Genomic DNA, 23,077 nt, shown 5'->3' on the forward strand with positions numbered 1-23,077 from the left:
AGAATTTTTAAAAATGGCTGAAGTAGAATGTTTTTTAATGAATAATAATAATTGTAAAACGTTTTTAAATTTACTGAAGAACTACCTTCCCAACCCAGTAAGTTAGGTAGTGAGTGATAGCTTTATGATTAGAGGATTAGTTTTTAAGTGTAACTGTTGACCCATTACTCTATATTACTCAATATTCTACTTGATGACTCAATATGAGTCCTCAGGCATAATATTGAATAACTTATGGGTAAGTATACACAAGTTAGGTATACCGGTTCTCATTTAAATTTGGCGGTGTTATGCCCGTTTCATCAAAATATTTTAACTGTATTGATTTCATAACATAGGTATAAGAAGTCGGTTTACACATATAATGCATCAGAAAGAAATGATTCAGTTTAAATTACTTTTTGAGAATATACAAAGTAAGAATTTAAGATTGACCGACAGATCTACAAATTTACGTTCTATCTCAAATGGTTTATACATTTTTTACGATGAATAGTTGCTGAAAAAATTCCATCTAATTAAAATATATATTTTTTATCATTCAGGATTTGTGAAAATTAAGTAAAAATATTATTCTATGAATCTTATTGTATTATGAAACGTCAGTTTTAATAAGCGATTTTGGACATTGTCATGTTTTCAAACCGGATGTCAGTTATCGAAACTGCACGTGTTCAACGGTAACTTTATTTACGATTGGTACTACAAACTTCGTTCGCCGGGGGACTGTTCCAACTGGCGATTTGTTTACGAATTTATGGTCTGATTTTCCACTGTGTAATTTGATTTTTTACTGTTTCCGGTATATATTTTTTTTATATAGACGTTAAGGTTAGTCCTTTGCGCATTCAAAATAAATAAGTAAGTAACTTAAGCTAACCTATTATCTCTGTTTTGTTTGTCAAAGTAGGATGTTTATGTAAATGATATTTTTGTTTTTAAACATCGTTTCTGGAGGTTGCTGTTGTAAAATTTTACTAATCAGTAACCTGAATTTGCGAAGTCGTTTTTTGGTATTATTCTGCTGTCGGGGCGAAAACCTTTAACGTAAAGTTTTAAGTTGTGTTCTAGTTTTTCTGTTATTCTTTTTTCATTTCTCTCCTGCATCATTTAACGTTGAAAATGTATTTAAGTATTAGACCGTTTTAGATCGGAAGTTGTAATGTTCGTTTCACCCGTATTTTATAATATTTCATTGTGTTTAGTAAATTGTACCTTTTTCAACCTATTTATGCCTATCTTCTATTCATTGTATTTTTTATAATCTTTTTTCACACACCAGCTCCTATGTGCAGAAACGTTGCTCTTGAGAATAAGCATGATCTGGAAAGAAAATACTATGAAATGTAAACTTAATAGGGACATCTTTTGACAACACACAACTCTTTATTTACTTTGAAAATACGTTTCAGTATTTGTTAAGTAAATGAAATAGCTTTTTGAGAAAAAGTACCATACCTTTATGTTAATATTTTCAAAAATCTTACTTTCTGGTGTATGTTAGTTACAAAACACTGGTAGATATTTATTTTAAATGACCTAAACAGTAAAGTAATGTAAAGCAATAAGTTATGAATTCAAAAGCAGTAAATAAAAATAATTTCATAAAATGTATTTGGTTCTTTAGGTTAGTAATAGGTTTCTTAATTGTATGGATATACATCCTTCAAACATTTTAATTTGTATTTAAAACATATTGTATTGTTAAATTCTTCATTTTAATATCTAAATTTTCTTTTCTTAACTACTTGAGAAAAGTAAATGGCATAAATGAATGAAATGTGAAATTTTTATTTTACAGCCAACAAAAATAATTTCTATAAGTAATAGAAGTTTTTGCTCAGTCATGTGAATGCTGATTTGAATATTAAATTAGTTTTTTTCTCGTACATAATCATTCGGTGTGTTATAAAGAATAAATTTAGGTATTAGAAAAAAATTCCCTAAAATATTTGAATAGAATATAAGGATTTACGCTAACAATTCTTTAGGGAATCTACAAACAAAAAATTGAGGCTAAATGTGGTATTATAGGTGAATGTTAAAAATTAGGTGGCTTAAAGTATGAAATAATAAATTTTTAAGACCAGCTGGAAAAGAGAGGATTTTGTCAATAGACGAACAGGTCATATAAGTGTTAAAGAATTTGATTCTAGGAGCTGTAGAGTATAGAAACATTAAGCAAGACAAGTAGTTAGTTACATGAGTAAAAAATGAAGAAATGTGAATTTTGATTCAGAAAAGAGTAAGACACAGATGTTCTTGCTGTTTGTTAATTTTTAACTTATGCATGAAAGAAGCATTATGAGGATCAAAGGAACAATTTGAAAGTGGAGTAACGATTCAAAGAGAAAGAATAAAAGTGCTAGAGTTCACTGATGACATTTTGCAATTGACAAGACACCAAAGATGAGAAAGAAGAGGTTCTGAATGGCATACATTGATTATTAGGATAGAAATTTACTTTAGAAATAAGTTACTTAAAAGCAAATATTATTGACAGAAGGGTAGCTAATGAAGAATTAGATGTTGAAGTAATATTATACAATATATCAAAAGTGGGAGAATTTCATTGTTTACTTAGAAAAATTGTAAAGGAGTTACAAAGTTATGCATATATAAAAACACACTTGACAAGGAAAGGATAGCTTTTATGTAAAAAAAAAAGTGCTAGTATTCAATGTAGATTTAAAAATTAGAAAGAAATTGGTGAAAGTATCGGTATGTAGTATAACATTTTATTGTAGTGAAACATGGACGGTAGGGAAACTGAAAGGAAAAAAGAATCTGTTGAAATTTGGTATTACGGGTGGGTATTGAAAATTAGGTGAGTAGATAAAATTTTAAATGAATGTTAAAATTTCCCTCCTATTTGTCTTGCGGCCTAAGAAAATAACTCAAGAAATTTGGCAGAATCTTCTAAAGAGTGCAAGTAGGTTGGCGAGACATGTATTAAGACACTCAGTTAATTTGGTAATACAGTGATATAAAAACTGTTAAGGAAGATTGAAATGGCTTATTGAGGATGTAGGATATAAGGAATATGATGAGGTCATATGAAAGAAAGAATTTTTGGTACTTGCGTATTAGCCTGTCGACCATAACCATAATAATCCAGTAACTGAAAGTACTTCGAAGTTACGGGATCATTAACATATTTTTCATATAAGCATTATTGTTTATAATTATACATATAAATTAACCAAAGTTAACCTTTGCTCGCTAACCTTGACCTTAATTAGTCAAGGTTAGCGAGTGTAGCTTAAGTTTGGTTAAATTATATTTACAAAATAAATAAATATAAATGGTTATTAAAATGGCAATGTAATGGTTATATCAGGTGATATTAACAATAACCCAAAAGTTTGAAATTTGACTGGCAGATATGCAAGTACTGAACTTTTTTTCTGGTAATACGCTTATAATCTTATAATATTTTAAAGAGAAATAAAAGATTTAATGTCTGGTTTTTTTTGCATTAAAATAACCCTTGACAAAGTGGGTGCCAATTTGTAACATTTTATTTTGTCGGTCATAAAAATAAAAATTTTACATTTCATTTCATTGGATAATTTATTTTTCTCATGCATTTAAAAATAAGTTTGGTAATATTAAGAATGTTGCTGCAGAATGTTATATTGTATGTTAAATTTTGTTTTCTAATAGAATAACTTGGTATGGTTTTTTTAACAGTAGATTGTTTTGATATTTGTTATATTTAGTTTTTTTTTTATAGTTTGTTTTATGTGTATATTTTATAAAGAATTATAAGTGTAATTGGTACTTATTGGTTATCTGCCCACCAGGTACAATTGTTGTTTAAAACAATGTTTTAATCAAACCATTCATAGATGGCACCACTGAAATTCTATATTGAAATAAGAAAATAAATAAATAAAACTATAATTATAATCTAACCAAACTTAATCTATACTTTAGTGAGCGCACATCTAAGAACTAACTAACTACAATTTGAACCCATTGGAATGGAAAAATATGTGGCGGGCACATAACCGATAAGTTTTGTGTAATAATATGGATGTGACTGAAAGAAATGAACAAAGCCCTAAGCTTCATATTTTCACCTTTAAATGGAGGAATGAAATTGCAGTATTTATGCAATTATCTCCACCAGCGCTTATTGACTACTAAAGTTCTAATTCAGTAATAATTTCAACTTAATAATTTTTTTTCTATATTGATATGTATAATAGAGTTCTATTTTGAAATTAAAAACTCATTGGCTTTTTTAAAAATTGCAAGGGCAAAGTCTGAGCAAATTGCTCCAAGGCCAACTCTGATGCAGGAGCTGGTTAGTGTAGTAAGTATATACATGATGGGTAATGTCAATCTAAGATGACAGTAAAATGTTTTGATTTTTGATATGTGTGATTGTAATTTGGAGAGCTCATACTTTATTTTATGGAAAGGGGAGGTGCATTTAGCAGGTAGAATAGCTGCATCACTTATTGAATGTTAAAAACAATGACTATCAATTTTACATTTAACCAAACTGGAATTCAGTTCATAAAAAATGCATGTTAATATGAAAAATTACTATTGTTCCTGTTTGAAAATATTCAAAAAAATTCACTGCATGAGTATCTTTCTGGAATCTATTTTTTTTTTATCACAGACGAACAGGTTGTGTTTTTCCTTGTATTTTAATAAGGCAGGGTTAGATGGATGAAATAACTAACAGGTGAATAAATGCCAAACAACCTGTTTGGAATTCAGCTTGACTGGAAATCAGGTGAGCTGTTTGTAACTAATGTAGTGATGGGATGCTAAGAGTTCAATTTATTTTATGTCAACTCTCCTGAAACTAGTTAGGTTTTTATAACAGAGTTTATGTGGTTTCAAGCCTGTTATTTAGAAGTTCTAAGTTAGTTGTTAAGTAATTTATCCTGATCGAATGCCTGTGTTCCAGCATTAATGATGAAAGCTTCTAAAGCCATAGAGAAGAGGAGTTGTCAACAAACTCTAATTCAAGTGAATCAGAAGCTGAGAATCTACATGAAATTGTGGTAAATCTTCCCCTTTTAACACTATTGTGACATACAGGGAGGTAAAATATGAATTCATTTTGAAATATAGAAGCCCCTGGATAATCTAAACTAATAAAAATCTGTGGATGTTCAGATTACGAAAAATTTGGATTAAGGTTTCAACTTTAAGGTACAGGATAAGGTATCGAGGAGAGTTTTGGAAGTCAAAATAAATGCTGAAACTCTTTCTTTTAGTGTACAAACAATGCTTTAATTATTGTATTGATATTTCCATTCTAGAAATTGATTATTACTGTTTCTTTAAAAAGTGTATTTTTTTACTGTTTCATTGAAGTTAGTTATTTTTCTATTGCATCTTTTCGTATTTGAACCAATAAGAGTAGTTTATGTGGTGGAATGTTGTTCTCTGTTGCCCGCTGAATACAAGTGTTAAAACATTTTACTGCTTCATGCTTTATGCTCTTCACTCTTACTTAATTTCATTTTCAACATTTTCCTCTAACCCATGCTTCAGTAATGCCATCATTGGATTTAAGTTAGAAACATTCTTTTGCATCCATGTTAATCCAGTTGATAATATCTTCTTTTCTTTTTCTTATTTCCGATTCAAGGTTATCACCACACTTTCTATTTGTTTACTCAATAGACTGTTTACACAATAGAATCAATAGACGTGTCAATGGCATCCCAAGCAGCAGTAAGAGAAATCATAACATTTTTCAGATTAATTTTTCTTAAGCATGCTATTGTCATCATTTTAAGAAATAACTTGGAAAAGCTTTCTCTTTCAAATTTATTGATTTCAAGTAATTTTTCACAAAAATGCTGTGAAACCGTTTGCAAAATATGTCAGCATTTATCCAATCATTTACCTGATTTCTGAAAAAAAGAAAATACAAGAAAATAAATTGCATTCATCCAAACATTTACCTGATTTCTCTATTCAGTAGGAAATAAAAAAAATTTAAACCCCCTTGGATTTTTGGCTTTATCTATTACTAAAAGCTGTTATTTATGATTAACAGAAATGTTAGCGCAAGGCATAAATCGAACATCCTCTTTTGATTTATTTTTCTGGAGCAGAAGCTTCAGCTCAATGAGCAAATATTTTATGAGGCAGGCCTCTTCACAGAAAACTACTTTTATCTGTGTTATAAATTTGTTCTTCTGTCGATTGTAGTTCTTCAATTTTTTTGAAAAGTTTATTTTGAAATTGCTCAGAAGCACTAGTATCAGAAGAAAGTTTTTCTCCTGTAATTAATAGACAGCTTATCCTGTATGTTTTTTAAATCCTTCCAACCAAGCCATTGCTGGCTTTAAATTCTTTGGGCAAAATTTCGTTTGAAAAAAATTTTGGTTTTTTTTTTTCTGCAAAGATTGGAGTATGATGTGAACTTTCCTTAAAAACCATAAGAACATTGCCTTATCTAATACAGTCAAGTCACTCTCAGATTTCAGTATTCACCGTTTGCTAGGCTCCAATTCAGTTGACAAGTATGACAGATTTTTTTTTTTTTTTATATTGGTGATAGTTGATTTACCAAAAAATTCAACTGCCAGTTTAGTTGACGATTCACCTGTTTCAAGACGTTCAAGAATACTAGTCATATCTGAAAGTGATAAAGTTACGTGCTTTCTATTTGAAGCCATTTTAAAATTTAACTAAGAGTATGTTACAAAACTTAACTATGTACTTATGTTTGTCTGATTTATTTTAGTTAAACTGAAGTAAGTCAAATTTTCAGTACGTACTGCACAATAAAAATGTTAAATTTTATTAAAACAAAACACTCAGTTCATACAAAAAACAATTACACATCAAACTGATTAACAGAAGATAAAAAAAAATGCAACACATCGGTTAGTGAAATCACATTGAAACAAGATAAAAATTTTTATCTGCTACGGTATGGAATGCATAACTGATTCTAGGGTGGGTGTTATTCGTTACTGTACTATGATATAAATAAACATGAGTCATCAACTATCAAAAACCTAGTCAAAAAAATCAATGTAGAGAGGGACGTGATAGACACACAGCAAACTTACGGCTTCTTGTAGATTTGGAAAACACCAAATGTTTTTTGCATTTTCTCATTTTGAATTTGGATTACCCAGGGTTCAGATTATTCAGGGGCTTCTGTATTATTGTGTTTCCCCTATAAAGTAGTCTGAATTGTATGTAGAAAATTGGGACTTTTTTCAGAAGAATTTTTAAAAGTTATGCTAATTATAAAAGTTATCATATTGAATATATGTATATATTCATATTGCATTACATTTTGTATTTGCTGACTGCATACTGTAATTTTAATAAAGGATGGTACTGTAAAGAGAATACTGTACATATTTACAGGAAAATGTAAAAGATGGTAAACATGGTTTAAGGTAAACTTCATTTTATTCTTTACAAAACTGATAGCAGTAGAAGGGGAAGTTATATGTGAGAAGCAAGAACAGATTTTTTTTTTTTTTCATTACGTAGGGACTGCTAAGACTTATTTATTAGTTATAATTTAATTAACCCGTAGACAACATGAAAATAATTTGGGTATAAGTAATAAAATATCATATAAGCAGGGTTCAGACTATTCAGGTCTTATAAAAAAATTAAATTTAAATTTCACTGTTATTATCAGTGAAATGATAACCGATATGTGGGTTAGTTTAAAAGGTTTTTTATAAAAAACAATATTTTCTTATAAAAATGCTCATGTAACTTTTATTAATACAGGTTATGTTATTCCAAGGACGAGATAGAGGTTTTAAACGAAGAGGTGGTGGTGGGGGACGGGGTGGAGGAGGCTTTGGAGGCAGGAGATTTGAAGATCAAGGACCTCCTGAAAAGGTAATGCTTAGTAACTAAACACATATTGGTTGTAATTATTGTTTGTTTCTTTTGTGCCTTAACTTTCGTGAATTAACAAAATTAATAGCCAGTTTTTTCTAAATACTCTTTATATATATATATATATATATGTTGTTTATATTGTTGTATTTTAATTTATCAGTATGATGTGAGTTGCAAAAAATCACACACCAGATGCAGATTGAAGATTTCTTTTAAAATTCTTTGTCATGTGATGAAATTTAGAGGAAAATTAAATTTTTTTTCTTCAATTTATAGAATTGGGCTGTGCATTCTCAGGATACGGCTTTACATTATATTTTTCTTTATCGTCATGAAAACAAATTCATGGAGGTACTGCTTAGTCATTATAAAATTGGATCATTCCTATTAATGCACAATAGGCGACTATCCACCTTCTGTTTTTTGCTACAGCTTGCCATATTCTGTAAATTGTTTATTATGTTATTTTTATTCACAAACCACTATATGTGTATTATTTATTTATTTTATTTTTAATTCATTATGATACTCTGTAGGGTTAAAAGTGTAATGGTGTGACAACAGCCGCTTGTGTTCTCTTGCCATTTTGCCAATCACAAATTTTTATATTTCTCCTGATGTCTCACAGTTTTGTATAGCTTCTGATTTAATACATTTTGCGTAACAATGTGTTGTGTGCTGAATCTGAAGAAATTCTGTGCCGACAAGGGAGATTTAATTTAGAAAAAAAAGTCTGATTACATTGCATATACCAGTTAAAGCTGCAAGTGAAAGATTAATAAAACAAGGTATACAAAGAAAATCTGCTTGACCGGCTGCATATATGTTACATCTGGTCTGTTCATGTAGTTTCTTCAGACTTCTTACTTATTTTACTTTTTCATTTTTACATAATTCCTTATTTTGCCTTAATCTTATCTTTTTCTAAGTTTTATCTTAAGATTTAATTGACCTACAATCCATCAAAACCTACTCAGAGTTGCGATCCATCTCTAACTGGATATTTTTAAACTCCATAATTTCTTTTTTAGAAGGTTGCTTAATTGTTTCATGATTTATGTAGTATAAAGATTATGTGTTGTTTAGATATATCGCGTGTTTGAGGCTCGATCAAGATATTGAGAGATTAACAGTTGAAAGTGTTTATATAATTACAATTTATTGATTAAAGAACATAAGTAAAACAAGACAAATCAGTAATAATGACAATGGTAATAGTAATAATAAATGACAATAACAAACAATTCACAATAATAATTAGAATAATGACAATAAGAAATAAACAAATAATGATCATAGTAATCACAACCACAACAACAATAATAGTAGATACCTGTACAGTGTAATTTTGGAGGAATACTTCTCTTATTATTTATATGTGGCATAAAAATCATGAATCTATTCACTTAATAGGAAAAGAATTGTATGTGGTGGGGTTCTGTTAATATTTAAATACACAGGTATTTAATCTGTTTTACTCATCGGGTGGATTTTATTAGACAGAAGTACATTGACATTAAATAAATTACATATTGGTAAACGTTACAAAATTTACAATATATTTCCATTTTGTGTATATTTCTGTACTTAGCATATTTCTCTTAACTTATTTGTATACTATATACTATCACCCTGCAGCTGAAGATGTGGAGATTTTCCTTACTTGTATTTAACATCTAATTGTATTAAATGGATAGTACATTGAACTTTTTAAAAAATTATTATAAATATAACAAATTCTTATACTTAAAAATGTCATTTTTTTAATATAATTTTAATAGTATAGTTGATTTTTTTTTACTGATAAATTTTCTCATTTTGAAGAATGATTTTTAAACATTTTGCTTGTCTTTTAATTGTACAAGGTCAATTTGTATAAAAAGGAAGCTTCTGGAAACTGTATTTGAATTGATTTAGTCTGTTAATTTTTCTGTGGAATTATCGAGCAATAATCTAACATAAGAATTTATGTAAGTTAAATTATTTAAGCAATTACAAGTGAGCAATGTTTGCTACATTACCAGTGAAACCTACCAGACATTAGAGTGAAACCACTTATTTATAACAAAATTATATATATAATTAATTATGTAATTGGTTGCAGTTGATTATTAATTATAAATTATAACATTTATTTACAAAATATTTCTGCTAAATTATATAAATTAACACCAACTTTAATTTATCATGGTGTATTCTTTTCAGGTAATGCTAGTAGGACATTATAAGTGGCCCTGTGAAGGTGATTTAGTAGTGAAATCTGCTATTGAAGATGTGCCATATTTCAATGCACCTGTTTATTTAGAAGATAAAAAGCAAATTGGAAAAATTGATGAAATATTTGGAAGCATAAGAGATTATTATTTCTCCGTTAAACTATCTGAAGACCTTTTTGCTAAATCTTTCTCCTCAAATCAAAAAGTTAGTATAAATTAATTTCTAAGTATTTTTTTTACATTGTTACAAATTTTCTGTTTGGTGTGTAGCCAACTTAATTTCTGTAATAAAGTAAAATTTATTTAAACAGATATAGTTTGAATAGAATTTTGTGTACATTTTTTGTGAGTGTGTAATAATACTGTATAAAAAGTTATAAATATTTAATGTGTTCCTAGTATGTGCAAACATTATGTTTTATTGTTATAGCCACAATATATATTATACAGGATAAAAGTCATGTCAGATTTCAAAACAAATGTTTAATTTTACTTCCACAAAATTATATAATCATATGTCTACAGTAATTTATTTAAGTTATTTAACTGGCACTTTTTATACTTAGTTGATTATAAACAATTATAGATGACAAGACCTAACCTAACCTAACAAATATGCACAATTTCCATTACTTTGATTTCAATAACTACAGTAAATTATTGTTCATGTCAGGTGAATAATATCTAATCAAATTTTGCAACCTACTTAACATGGTGATGACCATGTCAGTGACTGTACAGTAATAGAAGCAAATATTATGAAAACTTGATGCTTGTACAGTATTATGCAGCATATTACATTTATAGGAATTTTCTGTAACAAAAAGTAATACAGATTTGTTTAAGGTTCATTTTTAAAGCAGTGTTGATTGAAAATAGTTTAATTTTTATTTAATAGTTTATTTATAATTGAAGGAAGACATGAAATTAAAATAATTTTTTTTTTCTATAAATGAAGACCGATTCATGTGAAGTACAGCAGTCTACTTAAATTGGTCTAAATATCTGTATAAAAATTGTATTCAAAGTTTTCTTAATGCTTCATTTTAACACATGCACTCTACATTTGATGGAACAAGAAATATTTAAGACCACAGATTTGCTGGTATAGCAAGAAGAAAGGAATTGATTTCATCCACAGATCTGAAGGTATAATAGGAATATATTAAATTTTCTTCATATTTAGAACATTGAAAATTTACTTTGTCATACATGGAGTTAAAAGATTTGTCTAATAAAATTATTAAATTTTTCATTAGTACAGTGTAATATTTTTTTTTTTTTATTGTTTTGTATAAAATTGTAACGTGTATAAACACAGTAGGTCTGAAAAGTTCCCGAACTAAATTTCTGTAGTTGATACAAGTAATGCCATCTCTCTGATAACCAAGGAACTATGCAGTACGATGTCTGACGAGTGTGTGCCCAAAATTTCATCACTTTTCATCTCCAGTCTTGAATTATATTCGGCTGCATACATTGTGTTCATGTGATCTTGTGCGAGCTTGTGACAAGAAACAGAGAAACGTGATAAAATTTTGTGTTCAACTTCAAAAATCTGTCGATGAAACTTATTTTATGATGCAGAAAGCATTTGGTGATGAAGCTGCATCTTGTACAACATAAACATGGTGGAAGCAGTTCAAAGACGGTAGAGAGTCATTGGATGACTACAAATGAAGTGGGAGGCCGTCAATAGCTGTTGATGACGAAATGTTGCGAAAGTGTGCGCTCTTGCTTGAACAACCTCATCTTACCCTTCGGGCCATAGCAGAAGAGCTAAACATCGGTAAGACACAGTACATACAATTATATAGAAAAAATAAACTGCCGAAAGGTGTGCTCTCATTTCATTCCACACTTCTTGACGGAAGAACAAAATAGGCGCATCTTTCGTGCGCTTAAGACTGTTGAAACTGCTGATAGTGACCCAAATTCTGGGATGAAAACTAGTGCTTCATTTATGATCCGTGTCAATTTGCTGCCTGGTTGAGTCCTGGAGCACGGAAACCGACAAAAGTCAGGCAGCAAAAATCAAGAGTGAAAACGATGTTGATTGCATTCTTCGACTCAAAGGGCCTGATTTTTCATGAATTTGTTCCAGGTGGTCAAACCGTAAATTCTAAATTCTATTTGGAAGTAATGAAATGCCTGATGTGTCGCATTCGTCAAATCCGGCCTGAGTACCGGGATCCAGGCAGTTGGACTCTCTTGCACAACAATGCCCCGGTACACATAGCAACAGTTGTAACAGGTTATTACACCACAAATCAAATCACTGTGTTACCCCACCCACCCTATTCACTTGACTTGGCTTCAGCAGACTATTTTCTGTTCCTTAAACTCAAGTTGAAGATGAAAGATTTCTTTTTCGACAATATTCCAGCCTTCCAAAGTGTTTGCACTGAGCAGTTGAAGGCGATCCCATAAAGTGATTTCTCCAGAGCATTTGACAGGCTCTGTCGGTGCTGGAACAAGTGTATAACTAGAGAAGGGTTCAATGTAGAGGGATGATGTGAGTGAATTCATTTATCTTAAATCAGTATTTTTATTTAATTTAGTTCAGGAATCTTCCAGACATCTGTGTCTTACATTTGCATTATTTATACAACATTGTTATACTGAAGATTAGTTACGTAATGAAATGTGACTTTTTCTATGTAAACTACCAAACTTTTTTTTGAACTAGTTTAGATATTGATTTCTAAATTGTATTCAAGGAAAAACACTTATAATATAACAATACATTGTAATTTAATTCATTTTTTACCCATTTGTATAATCCTTTCTATTAATCTAACAGTGTTAATTATTCTAAATTTTTCACATTTATAACTTTTATCTTTTTAATCAGTGAAACTGTATCAATCTTCAATGTACATTATGTTTGAAAAGTCTCCATACTCCCAAGATAGATATATGTTGTGGACTTAGTGTATATTTTGAACTCATATACATTTGTACCTACAAATCATTAATCCAGTGGCTCGGTGTGTGCATTATTATGCTGAATGCACACAGCTATGCATCTCCAAATCTTCCTTCACATGTTACAAAGGATCTTCGGCATTATGTTCAAAAGGCTTCCTCTGTACAGTAACACAACTCATCATTTTATATGTGTCGACCTTATTTATTTCCCACTATGTATTATTGGGTGTGGTAAGGTCAGAGTTTCGTGGGACTGGGGCTGGTGATGCTTGTGTACCACAGCCAGTCCACCAGCCTGGAAATTGTTCATTTAGGAAATCATACATGCAAAGAGTAAAATAAACTGAAGCCTTCCCTTGCTAGATCAAACATGTTCCATGACATGGTGTTAATCTTTTCTACATTTACAGGTAAGAATCACCTTTCATGTACACTTAAAAAATATATGGTTTGAACAAGTATCACGATGTCATCCCACCCCATATCATGGTTATGTAGTGGATTCCTTTCTGACTCCCACAATAATGAGAATTTTCCTTAGTCCAGAAAACCACATTCTTAGCTCATGAACTGAAATAAGTTGAACATTCATCAGAAAACAGTACTTGAGCATTATTTCAGTATTACAGACGATTTATCAGAAACTATTTATAGTGAAAACATTGTCATGTGGTGATAACATTAAAGTATCTAACAAGAATAAAGTAGGAGATGTCCTTTATTAACAACAGTGCAGATGATTTTCAAATGTAATGAGGCACCTTCCCATTTTTTTGCAGAAGATGATTACTTGAATATAATGTATGAAAATAATTAGATTGGGTGTGGCAAATCAATTAATTACTACTAAGTTCACCTGACTTAATACCATAGGATTCTTACCTGTGTGGTCATAAACAAAAAGTTAATTCAAGACAACTATGTTGATGATGAAAGAATTTATGACTGCATAAGTTGCACAAATCAACGTTTACATAATATAGAAACCCAACCATGGAATGTTATATCAAGTGGTGTTGTGTGATCAGTGATGAAGAATAATGTATGTAATTTTTTCTTTTTTTTGCAATATCAAGAGATTTTTGGTTTGACTTCATATCATAGAATTTTTCTGCCACAATTTTGTCTCTTATAAACAGAAGTTGAATTTCTTAAAATTGTGTTTATTTAGAGTAGCTTTTACTCTTCAGTTTTCGCTGAATTAAGTTCTCTAGAGATTTTGTTAGTGTTTGGTTTGTTTATTGGTAATTTAAACCATTAAACTTACACGAGGCTTAAAAAATAGAATATTCTAAAATTATTTCTGTTTTCTTCACAAGACACTACCTATAAAGTTATGGTTCGTTGGTGCAAATTATGGTAAATTAATTATGGTACATAAACCAATTCATTGGTTCATATGGTACAAAGTTATGGTTCATTCCTGTGCATATTATGGTAGGACTTGACATTTTTATAATCTTGATGATGTTCATAAACTTTTATTTTATGGAATGATTCTTTCAATGAACTATGTTTTTTGGTAAGTGTTTTGCGTTTGTTCACATAATTTTATTTGAGAGGTAGGAACTTTTACTGTAAAAGTGATATCTAGCACTCATAGGTCTGAGTTGCTGGTTATTAAAGTTTTCCAAATATTAGGACATTTTTTACAGTACTTTGTAGCCTTACTGTTAGAGCAAATAGGATAATTAATGTGTAATTTTGAGTCAGTTATGTGCGAGTAGAAAAATTAATAATTACAAAGAAAAAATCTGTTTAATATTTTGCATTTTAATTTATTACTTACTACTATGTGCAGTATTATGAAATATATTTCAAAAATAGAATTGCAAACACTTACCATGCAAAATCATTTAATAGTGTTTTTATTTTACTTATATTCTTGAAAATGCCTATACATTACCATTAAGCATAAGAAGCACTCATTTATAGTAGTAATCATTAAGCTACTTTATTCATTTTGTACTATATTGCTCTCTTAATTGTCAACGAGTCATTTTTGTTAATTAAGAACTACAACTACAAAAAATAAATCCTATAAATATAGGCATTAAATACTTGTTGAAAATATGATGCTATGCATCAGAGCTTTTACTAAAATGTATAAATATTTTGTGTTTATGTGTGAGTGACCATTTAAGAGATATATTTTAATCCTCAGGTTCAGATCTTACAGTCATAATTTTACATTATAACTTGTATATTTTATATATTATTACTATTGTGAAATATTTTTTTATGATTTAGTATTAATATTTTCACATATCTCAAGAAGGTAATAATTTAAACACTTTTTCCACTATTATCTTACTAACACATTTGAGATGAGAAAAAGTATATACAAGGTAAAGATCGATATTAATATTATAGAGTGATTACAGATTTTTCCCTCCCTTTTCTGTTGATGTATATGTCTTAAAACAACATATACAAACATTATTGCTAGTATTGAGTGGGATATGCTATCGCATATTTAGGATGAGTTAGATTACTGTGTTGATATCGGTTGTGCGACTCATGGTGAACAATGGAACATTTATAAGTACTTAAAGAAAATTTATCTAAAACCATGTAAGTAATAATTTACATATTTTTAAAATAGACTTTTTACAAACCTCTGAAACTGTCTTTTTCATTTGTAAGCACTCTATACATTAAAATCAGTAGATCTTTCCCATGGTAATGCTTTAAACTCTATATACATACAGATAGTAGTTGCAAGTTCAAAGGATTGCCAGTCAGTTATTTACAGATGTTAGTTTCTTTTTGAATATTTTCTTGTTAGTTAAAAGACTTAAAAATTCGGTGCTTTTTGTTTTTGTTGTTACAGGTATATATTGATCCAGCCAAAGTTTTACCACTACAGAGGTTTTTACCACAACCACCTGGAACAAAGAGAGGTGGTGGTGGAAGGGGTCGAGGGGGTGGTCGAGGTGGAGGACGTGGTGGCCGCGGTGGGGGAGGTAGAGGAGGAGGCTTTGGAGGTGGAAGAGGTGGTGGTTTCGGCGGTGGAAGAGGTGGGAGAGGAGGTTTTGGCAGAGGCGGTGGTGCTGGAGGGGGAGGACGTGGCTTTGGTGGTGGAAGAGGTGGTGGTGGTGGTAGTGGGGGAAGGTTTAGTAGTGGCGGCAGAGGTGGCAGGTGGGGGGCTAAATCATGGTAAAACATCCTGGGCAATCAGAATTTGACAGTTCAAGCTTCTTAAGAAATACTGCTAACTGCATTTTGATCATTACAGCCAATCTTGTGGTAGAAAAGAGAAGAAGATGAAGCAGATAATAAATTCTTCAATATTATCTTGGAGACACTGCCTTGATATTGTTGACATGCCTTGCATACTTTTGGTATTCTCGAGTGATTTTCTTCTAGCTTTCATCTATCAACTGGTTGTTATCATATATATTTTAATTTTGTAATTTGATTTTTAATGTAGGCATTTTTAAATTGTTTTCAAAACATTTCAATGCGATTAAATATGTAATTACAAGATAGTAACTTTAATAATTTGAACCCTTTTTAGCTTTGCTATTTCATTATTTTATATTTTTCATAATTACATTATTCAGTTGATTTATATTTAATTATTCAGTAAACAGTGTACTTTTTCTCTTTCTTAAAGCCACATCTGTTTGTATTTTTTTTTATTCCATGATGTTATAGACATCTGTTCTGTTTTTTTTACTGTGATATTTTTAATGCTAATTACTGATTTCTCTGAGCATTTCAGCAGCAGCTGTTCTTGAGACTACTTTTCATTGAAGACCACATGCAGTAGGACCCTTGGTCTTGGGCTTAAGCCATCTGTACCAACTTACAAGCACGTGTGGGTTTTATCCTTCTATTTCTTTTTCACTGAAATCCCAAGCCGAGTACAATTTTTTTGTAGTACATTCTGTTTTGGCTTCCTTACCTTCTAATTCATCTTGTATACCCATGACACCACTTATATCACATCTTACCATGAGAAGTTCTTACAACTTTCAAAATAAATTCATTTTCTTGAGGGAGTCCGTGCCCTGCATGGACCACTTGGACTTGTTTTTGGCAGATGCTTTCTTTATTCATAGCCTTAATGAATATGTTCAAGTTCAGTCGTATATTACTTTTCTTAAATAATTTGAAAATACTCAAAAAATTATATCTTGTTTAGTTTAAGGACATTACAGATTCTTCAATGCATTGGAGTAAAAATACTTATTTTAGGCTTGCTAAATAGTAAAGTTTTTTTTTTTGGTCTGAACTAAGTTTGACCTGCTCTTTGCAGAAACTTTAAGAATATTATAAGATAAAGGAATCACTCAGCTGTATGTAGTAAAAGTAAATTTTGGTAATAATGGTGGATCTTTATCACTCATAATTCATAGAAAGGGGAGAGTTTGAAATTCATAATAAGATGTAGTTTGGATATCATTGAACTTTACAGATCATCATTGCCAGGCTAACTTAATTGTAATTGTTTTGTTTTTTTATTTGAAAATTAACTACTATACTTTTACTTAACTGCATGTCATTTGACATGCTTAACTGCATGATACATTTTTTTTGTTAGAATTTTTTAAAAATTCTAACAAAAAAATGTATCTGAAACATTTAAAAATCTATTTACGATCTTTATAAATGAAGATTTCTTTTTTATTGGCGTGAAGGTTAAAATTTTTGTAGATGTAGTGGTATTTGTGGTATAAAAGAATGTTAATTTTTTCAACTTGCGTTATAAGTTGCAATTTATTTTGTTGATAATTAAGTTTTATTGAGCAGATATTGAATTATTATTATTTCAGTTATTGGGTTTAAGCTTGTGCAATTTGTGTGGAAAATTTTATATTCATTATAAATTAGCTTGGTATAATTGTTTATACAGTTATAAATACAGTAATCTATATAACATTTTTAACATATAACTAATTAATTCTTGTGTACACCAGCTTCAGAAAATGAATCGGTTTTTTAAAGGGCATTAGTCCCCATGTAATTAAGTTTACAGGAAAATGAAAAAACTGTGTACATAAGAGATTTTTGATTTTTTGACATATATGAATTTTTCTTACTTTCTTTAATTGTTTTCTGAATAAACTAGCTGATTTTGAAAGTTTAATGTATAATTAAATTTGTATAAAATTTTTTAATTTCCAGACTGATGTCCTTTTAAAAATAATCAAAGGTATAAGGTGTAAATGAATGCAACATATTTTTTAAGAACTTTTTTAATCAAAGAAAATGAATCCAGTAATAAACATAAGAAGAAGAAAATAACATGTAATCTTAATATGTACAGTATTACAATACAATGCAACAAAAAAAATTGTTGTTTTCAGTAATCTATGCATCCTAGTCTGTTGATAGAAACCATACAAAAGTGAAATAAATTGTTTTAATAGCTAGTCAATGATATGCTTTAATAGCAAAAAAACATAGTAACATTTTAATATAAAAATTGGACAAATTGGAACAATATGAATAATGCTTTTTATTTAAAGATAGTCATCCTTATGTCTTTCATTATTGGTGCCCCATGAAAAAATTGATTTGAATTCTCTAAGTTCCTCTGGAATATAATGCTTTATTTTAGAAATATTTTATTTTGTTTTCTTTTATTGGGATTTTTCCAGTCATGTTTTTGAAACTGGAAACATTATCCCTGGTTAGTTTTCGTCTTTCAAAAGTCAAAGGTGTGGCAGTTAGTATCATTGGTTGTAGATGGGGCTTTTATATACCTTTACAACTGATATTATAAACAAAGTGGTAGAAGGAAGATGTGGAAAATGCTACTGTCTGAACGTGGTTTTCATCGAGTTTCAATTAAAACAATTGATTATATGTAATAACTTTTCCACTAGTTCTTAAAACTTAGTTTGTTGCTGTTTCAGTTTACTTTACAGTGAACTTTCCTGCAATTGAACTTTTTATAATACCTTTGTATATATCATCAACTGCAAAAATTTTCTTTTCTTTTTGAATACCGTTTAATTATACTAAACTCATCTTATCACACAGTAGAAAATTGTGCTCTCATAGGAAATAACTCTTGTACCTTTTCAAATTTACCAGTGTCTGTAAGAGCCAACAAGTATCTTTGAAGTCTGATTCTTGTTTTGCCCAAAACAGATGTCGCTGAATACAGAGTTCCTTGCAGTTAGAACCTGAATATTGTGTTTAGTAATCGTGTATTAAGGTGCACACTTCATCTTTCCCTTTCTTCCTGTTACCCTCATGATATACAAACGGTGGACTGGTTTTTTTTCTTCTTTTAAATTAGACACACAAAAACCATTAACAGTCAGCTGCTGTAAATAAAATAGTTCTTGCACTGGAAATTTTAGGAGAGCAGATTTTGCAGAAAATTAAATGCGATGGACAGAAACTCTGGTTCTTTGTCCTTTGCTTCTTTACTTTGTTCTTGCTTTAGAACATCTTCTTTAGAACTTTTTGCTTTTCCTTTTATCAACTATTAATTCTGTTACGGATATACATTTAACTACCTCATTTACGTGAAGTAACTTAATCTTAAGGTTCAACTGCTCACAAATATCACAGGTGTCAACCTGAGGCCTACCAAATTTGTAATTATAATTTTTACGAAAAATCTTATAATAAAAGTAATAACTAACATTAGCATGTATGTTGTCTTTTATGTTTTTCAGTGAACATCCTCCACATTTGTTTTTTATTTAAGTCTGCATTCAAATAATTAGCTAGTTCACCTGTATAATGTGATTGCTTTAATGGGTAATATTCAGTATGTTCTCTTACAAGATCATGAATCTCTTGTGGAAGACAATGCGAAGGTTTTTACCCTCAGTTTTCTTCAGGGATCTGCCCAACTAATTTTAACTTCTAATTCTTTTAGTCAAAATGTTCTAATTTTTTATAAATGCATTAAACATATCTGTTGACAAGTTGAATCTACTGAAAGATTATACCTGAAACTAGCAGAGTAAACTCTGGAAGCTTTCTCATCAGATTATTTGTTACAAGGTTGCCTTTGATGTCCAGAATATCAATGAGCCCTTGCAAATAAATATCCTGCTCGTTTTTCTCCTTGGTGTAGTGTAGTTTAGAAAAGATATCAAGTCATTTTTCTTCCCTCAGTTTTTCCAGATTCTGCTTCTTGCAGATAAAAAAAAATAAAACAAATGAAATCTATTACTTCATACTCATAAAAATACTAGAAAATACATTTACTAGCACACAGACACATGAAGATGCAAACAATAAGAGATGTTAAAAAAGATGTGTAGACAACAAAGTGGAATTAACTTATTGAGTAATATACAGGTAATCAATTTACAAATTTATTATTGAAATCTCAACAATAATAAAAGTAATTGTATTCCACAACTCTGGGAGTTTTATCATTATTATTTATGATGAAATCTAACAAGAACTAATGAACAAGTTTCTCCTTACCTGCAAGAAAATCTTAGTTGTTATACTGGAACTATATTCATTCCCCTTGTGGTTGATGTATTCATTGCCACTTGGTTTACATTGTTTTATTTTATTTGACGGATCTTTAATTTTGTTTTTTTAATTCTTCCTCGCTGTTACTGGTAGAACTCTCCATTGTATTAATACACAAAACAATAATATCCCAGTTAGTATTTAACAACTCAATTTATAAAATTAAAGATGATTGCATAAAATGAACAAGAAAAGTTAAGTTAAAACAGCTGATTTAGTAACAGTACAACTGTTAATCGAATCGCACATCAGACAAATTTATTTTATAGTCATCTCATGCCTCTTTAAAAAATATGATAAAACTTTGGCTCTATTTTGAAACCAAGGAATATACTGATTAATGTCTAATACAAAATTATAGGTGTATAAATGACGTATTGAAATTTAGTTTTTTGAACATGGCACTGTTTGGGATAATAATTATTATTTATAATTTAAAAGACAGCTTACCAAATTCCAGTTTAATTTCCTCAAGTGCTTTCTGCTATTCTACCATCTTCAAAAGGAATATAATTATGATTAAAAATGATAAAACTGCCATAATTGAATTGCATATATATATATAAAACAATTTATCGTCATTTTATTATTAGTCAAAGTGACTATGTCCGTATTGTAATAGTTTCTCAATTTTTATCAAGATAAAAAAACAACAATTGATAAACTATTACAATATGGATGTAGTCACTTTGACGAATAATAAAATGACGATAAATTGTTTTATATATATATATATTAATTCAATTATCGTAGTTTTATAATTTTAATCAATTATATTGCTTTTGAAGATGCAGAATAGCTGAAAACACTTGAGGAAATTAAACTGGAATTTGGTAAGCTGTTTTTTTAAATTATATATAAGTATTGAAATCCATATGAAACTGAAAATGACAAAATTGGTGACTGATTCCCTTTTTACAAAAACTGATTCAAATATGGTGTAATTAAAAAACCAAATGATGTAATATTGCCTGTTACCCTAGTTTGTAAGTTGTATATGAGTGAGGCCATATTCGTGTCACGTTAAACGTTGACATTATTTTGTGTATTATGTTTGACCGTTGTCAGTTTCTATAAACGTATTTGTATCTAAGTTATTTTATCTCAGTTTTTTATGTCATTAAAGTTGTAATTGCAAAACGTTTCATACAAAATTGTTATTTATAATAATTGTGTAAATAAATTATCATTTTTCTACAAAGATAAATTAAGAGTTTATAAATGTTGCTCTGCTTTACTTATTTCAATACAGTTCCTCGTTTCTATTTCCTGGATTAAATTGTGTTGAAATTGCACCGATTGTTATTGCTTATACATTCATGATTAAAAAGCTTGTTTTATCAAAATTTTTGAATTATACCGAACAAATTATTGTAAAGTTCTTTCTTCAGCCATGTAGATCTGCCTCGCTCATAAGTAGAATTGTTGATGCAAATTCTAGAATGGAAAAGTTTTATACAAAGTTTTTTCCCTATTCTTGAAAATATTTTATATATTTATATATAGACAGGATTGCAAATATGTGAAATTTGTGTAATATTTTTTCAGCTTTCAATTGTATATTGAACGGGGTACTGTAATCAGTTGTGTTTACTAAACTACATCAAATATAAAAAAAATTTCTACATGGAATATTTAAAAAAAAAAACTGAAAACACAACTCTGTAACTTTTTAAATTAATAAAAAATAAGTGTTTTTAAAAGAGAGGGGTATTTCGCTTAAGAAATAAGAAAGATCTGTCAAATAGATGGAGCAGGCATGGCCAACATGCGGGCCAGATCTGACCCACGTAATGAATTTATGCGGCCCGCGAAAACTTTTTCAATATTTGCTTTTTTTTATAAGCAATTGAATAATGGAAAATACAGAAATTTAAAAACTCAACACGTCACAGTAGTTTTTTTTTTGTTAATGCGTTTATTAATTTATTCGTAAACAAATTCCATAATAAAATTTTGTTTACTTAAGTGAATAGTATTTGTATTTAACATTTTTTAATTTTTCGTTCAGCCCAGAGGCAAAAACTGTTGGCCACACCTGACTTAGAGGCATTAAAATGGGGAAAACTGCGAAGAGTGTAATAAACAATAAAGTATTTATGACTAAATATGTAGAAATATGCTTCTACATATTTTTTGAAGACCGTTTATAATCCAGTTTTCTCCTCGGTATAATGGCAAATAAACTACTAATTAGTTAATGGTACTTGTTTTAAAGAGGCTAGGAAACCTTTTCAAGTTGTGATCAAATAATGCATATGATTTCTAAAGTAATTAACAGCCAATGGTGCGTATACAAACCTTTTCGTAAACATTCTTCTTAATTACATGATAATAGGTTTTTAATTACAGAGTTTATTTGGATATCAATTTCTGCATTTTACGAGATTGTGTAACCCCTTCCGTATTAGGTATATAATGATCGCGACATGCTTGTTAAAACTAATATTTCTATTTTATTTAAGGGGTGCTTTTATTTATCAATTTATGAAAATGATAATAAATACTGATTTTTAAAGATAATGGTGCGATGACGCACTTTGGTTATGGAGTGATGAATCACACGCTAGGCGTGCACCATGTTATTCTTACATTACAAATAATAACGT

The 23,077-nt window shown here is 29.5% G+C and overlaps 1 protein-coding gene across 2 annotated transcripts; it reads left to right on the forward strand.

The window, feature by feature from the left end:
* The first annotated feature begins 651 nt into the window (after positions 1–651).
* Positions 652–21,694, forward strand: LOC142323297 (H/ACA ribonucleoprotein complex subunit 1-like). 2 transcript variants are annotated; one of them, XM_075362761.1, is made up of 4 exons: positions 652–861; positions 7,744–7,857; positions 10,066–10,281; positions 15,841–21,694. In XM_075362761.1, exons 2-4 carry the CDS (start codon positions 7,747–7,749, stop codon positions 16,168–16,170), a joined length of 657 nt encoding a protein of 218 aa, XP_075218876.1. In that variant the 5' UTR covers positions 652–861; positions 7,744–7,746; the 3' UTR covers positions 16,171–21,694. The 2 variants fall into 2 exon arrangements, with proteins under 2 accessions (XP_075218876.1, XP_075218877.1); XM_075362762.1 differs by having other exon boundaries at positions 652–831.
* Positions 21,695–23,077: the final 1,383 nt, after the last annotated feature.

The sequence above is a fragment of the Lycorma delicatula genome, chromosome 4 (genome assembly GCF_047948215.1).
Source record: "Lycorma delicatula isolate Av1 chromosome 4, ASM4794821v1, whole genome shotgun sequence".
Lineage (NCBI taxonomy): Eukaryota > Metazoa > Arthropoda > Insecta > Hemiptera > Fulgoridae > Lycorma > Lycorma delicatula.

Coding starts and splice junctions, on each gene's coding strand:
- LOC142323297 (XM_075362761.1), top strand. CDS start 7,747: ATGTTATTCCAAGGACGAGATAGAGGTTTTAAACGAAGAGGTGGTGGT. Junction 7,858..10,065: donor ATCAAGGACCTCCTGAAAAG/GTAATGCTTAGT, acceptor TATTCTTTTCAG/GTAATGCTAGTAGGACATTA. Junction 10,282..15,840: donor CTTTCTCCTCAAATCAAAAA/GTTAGTATAAAT, acceptor TTGTTGTTACAG/GTATATATTGATCCAGCCAA.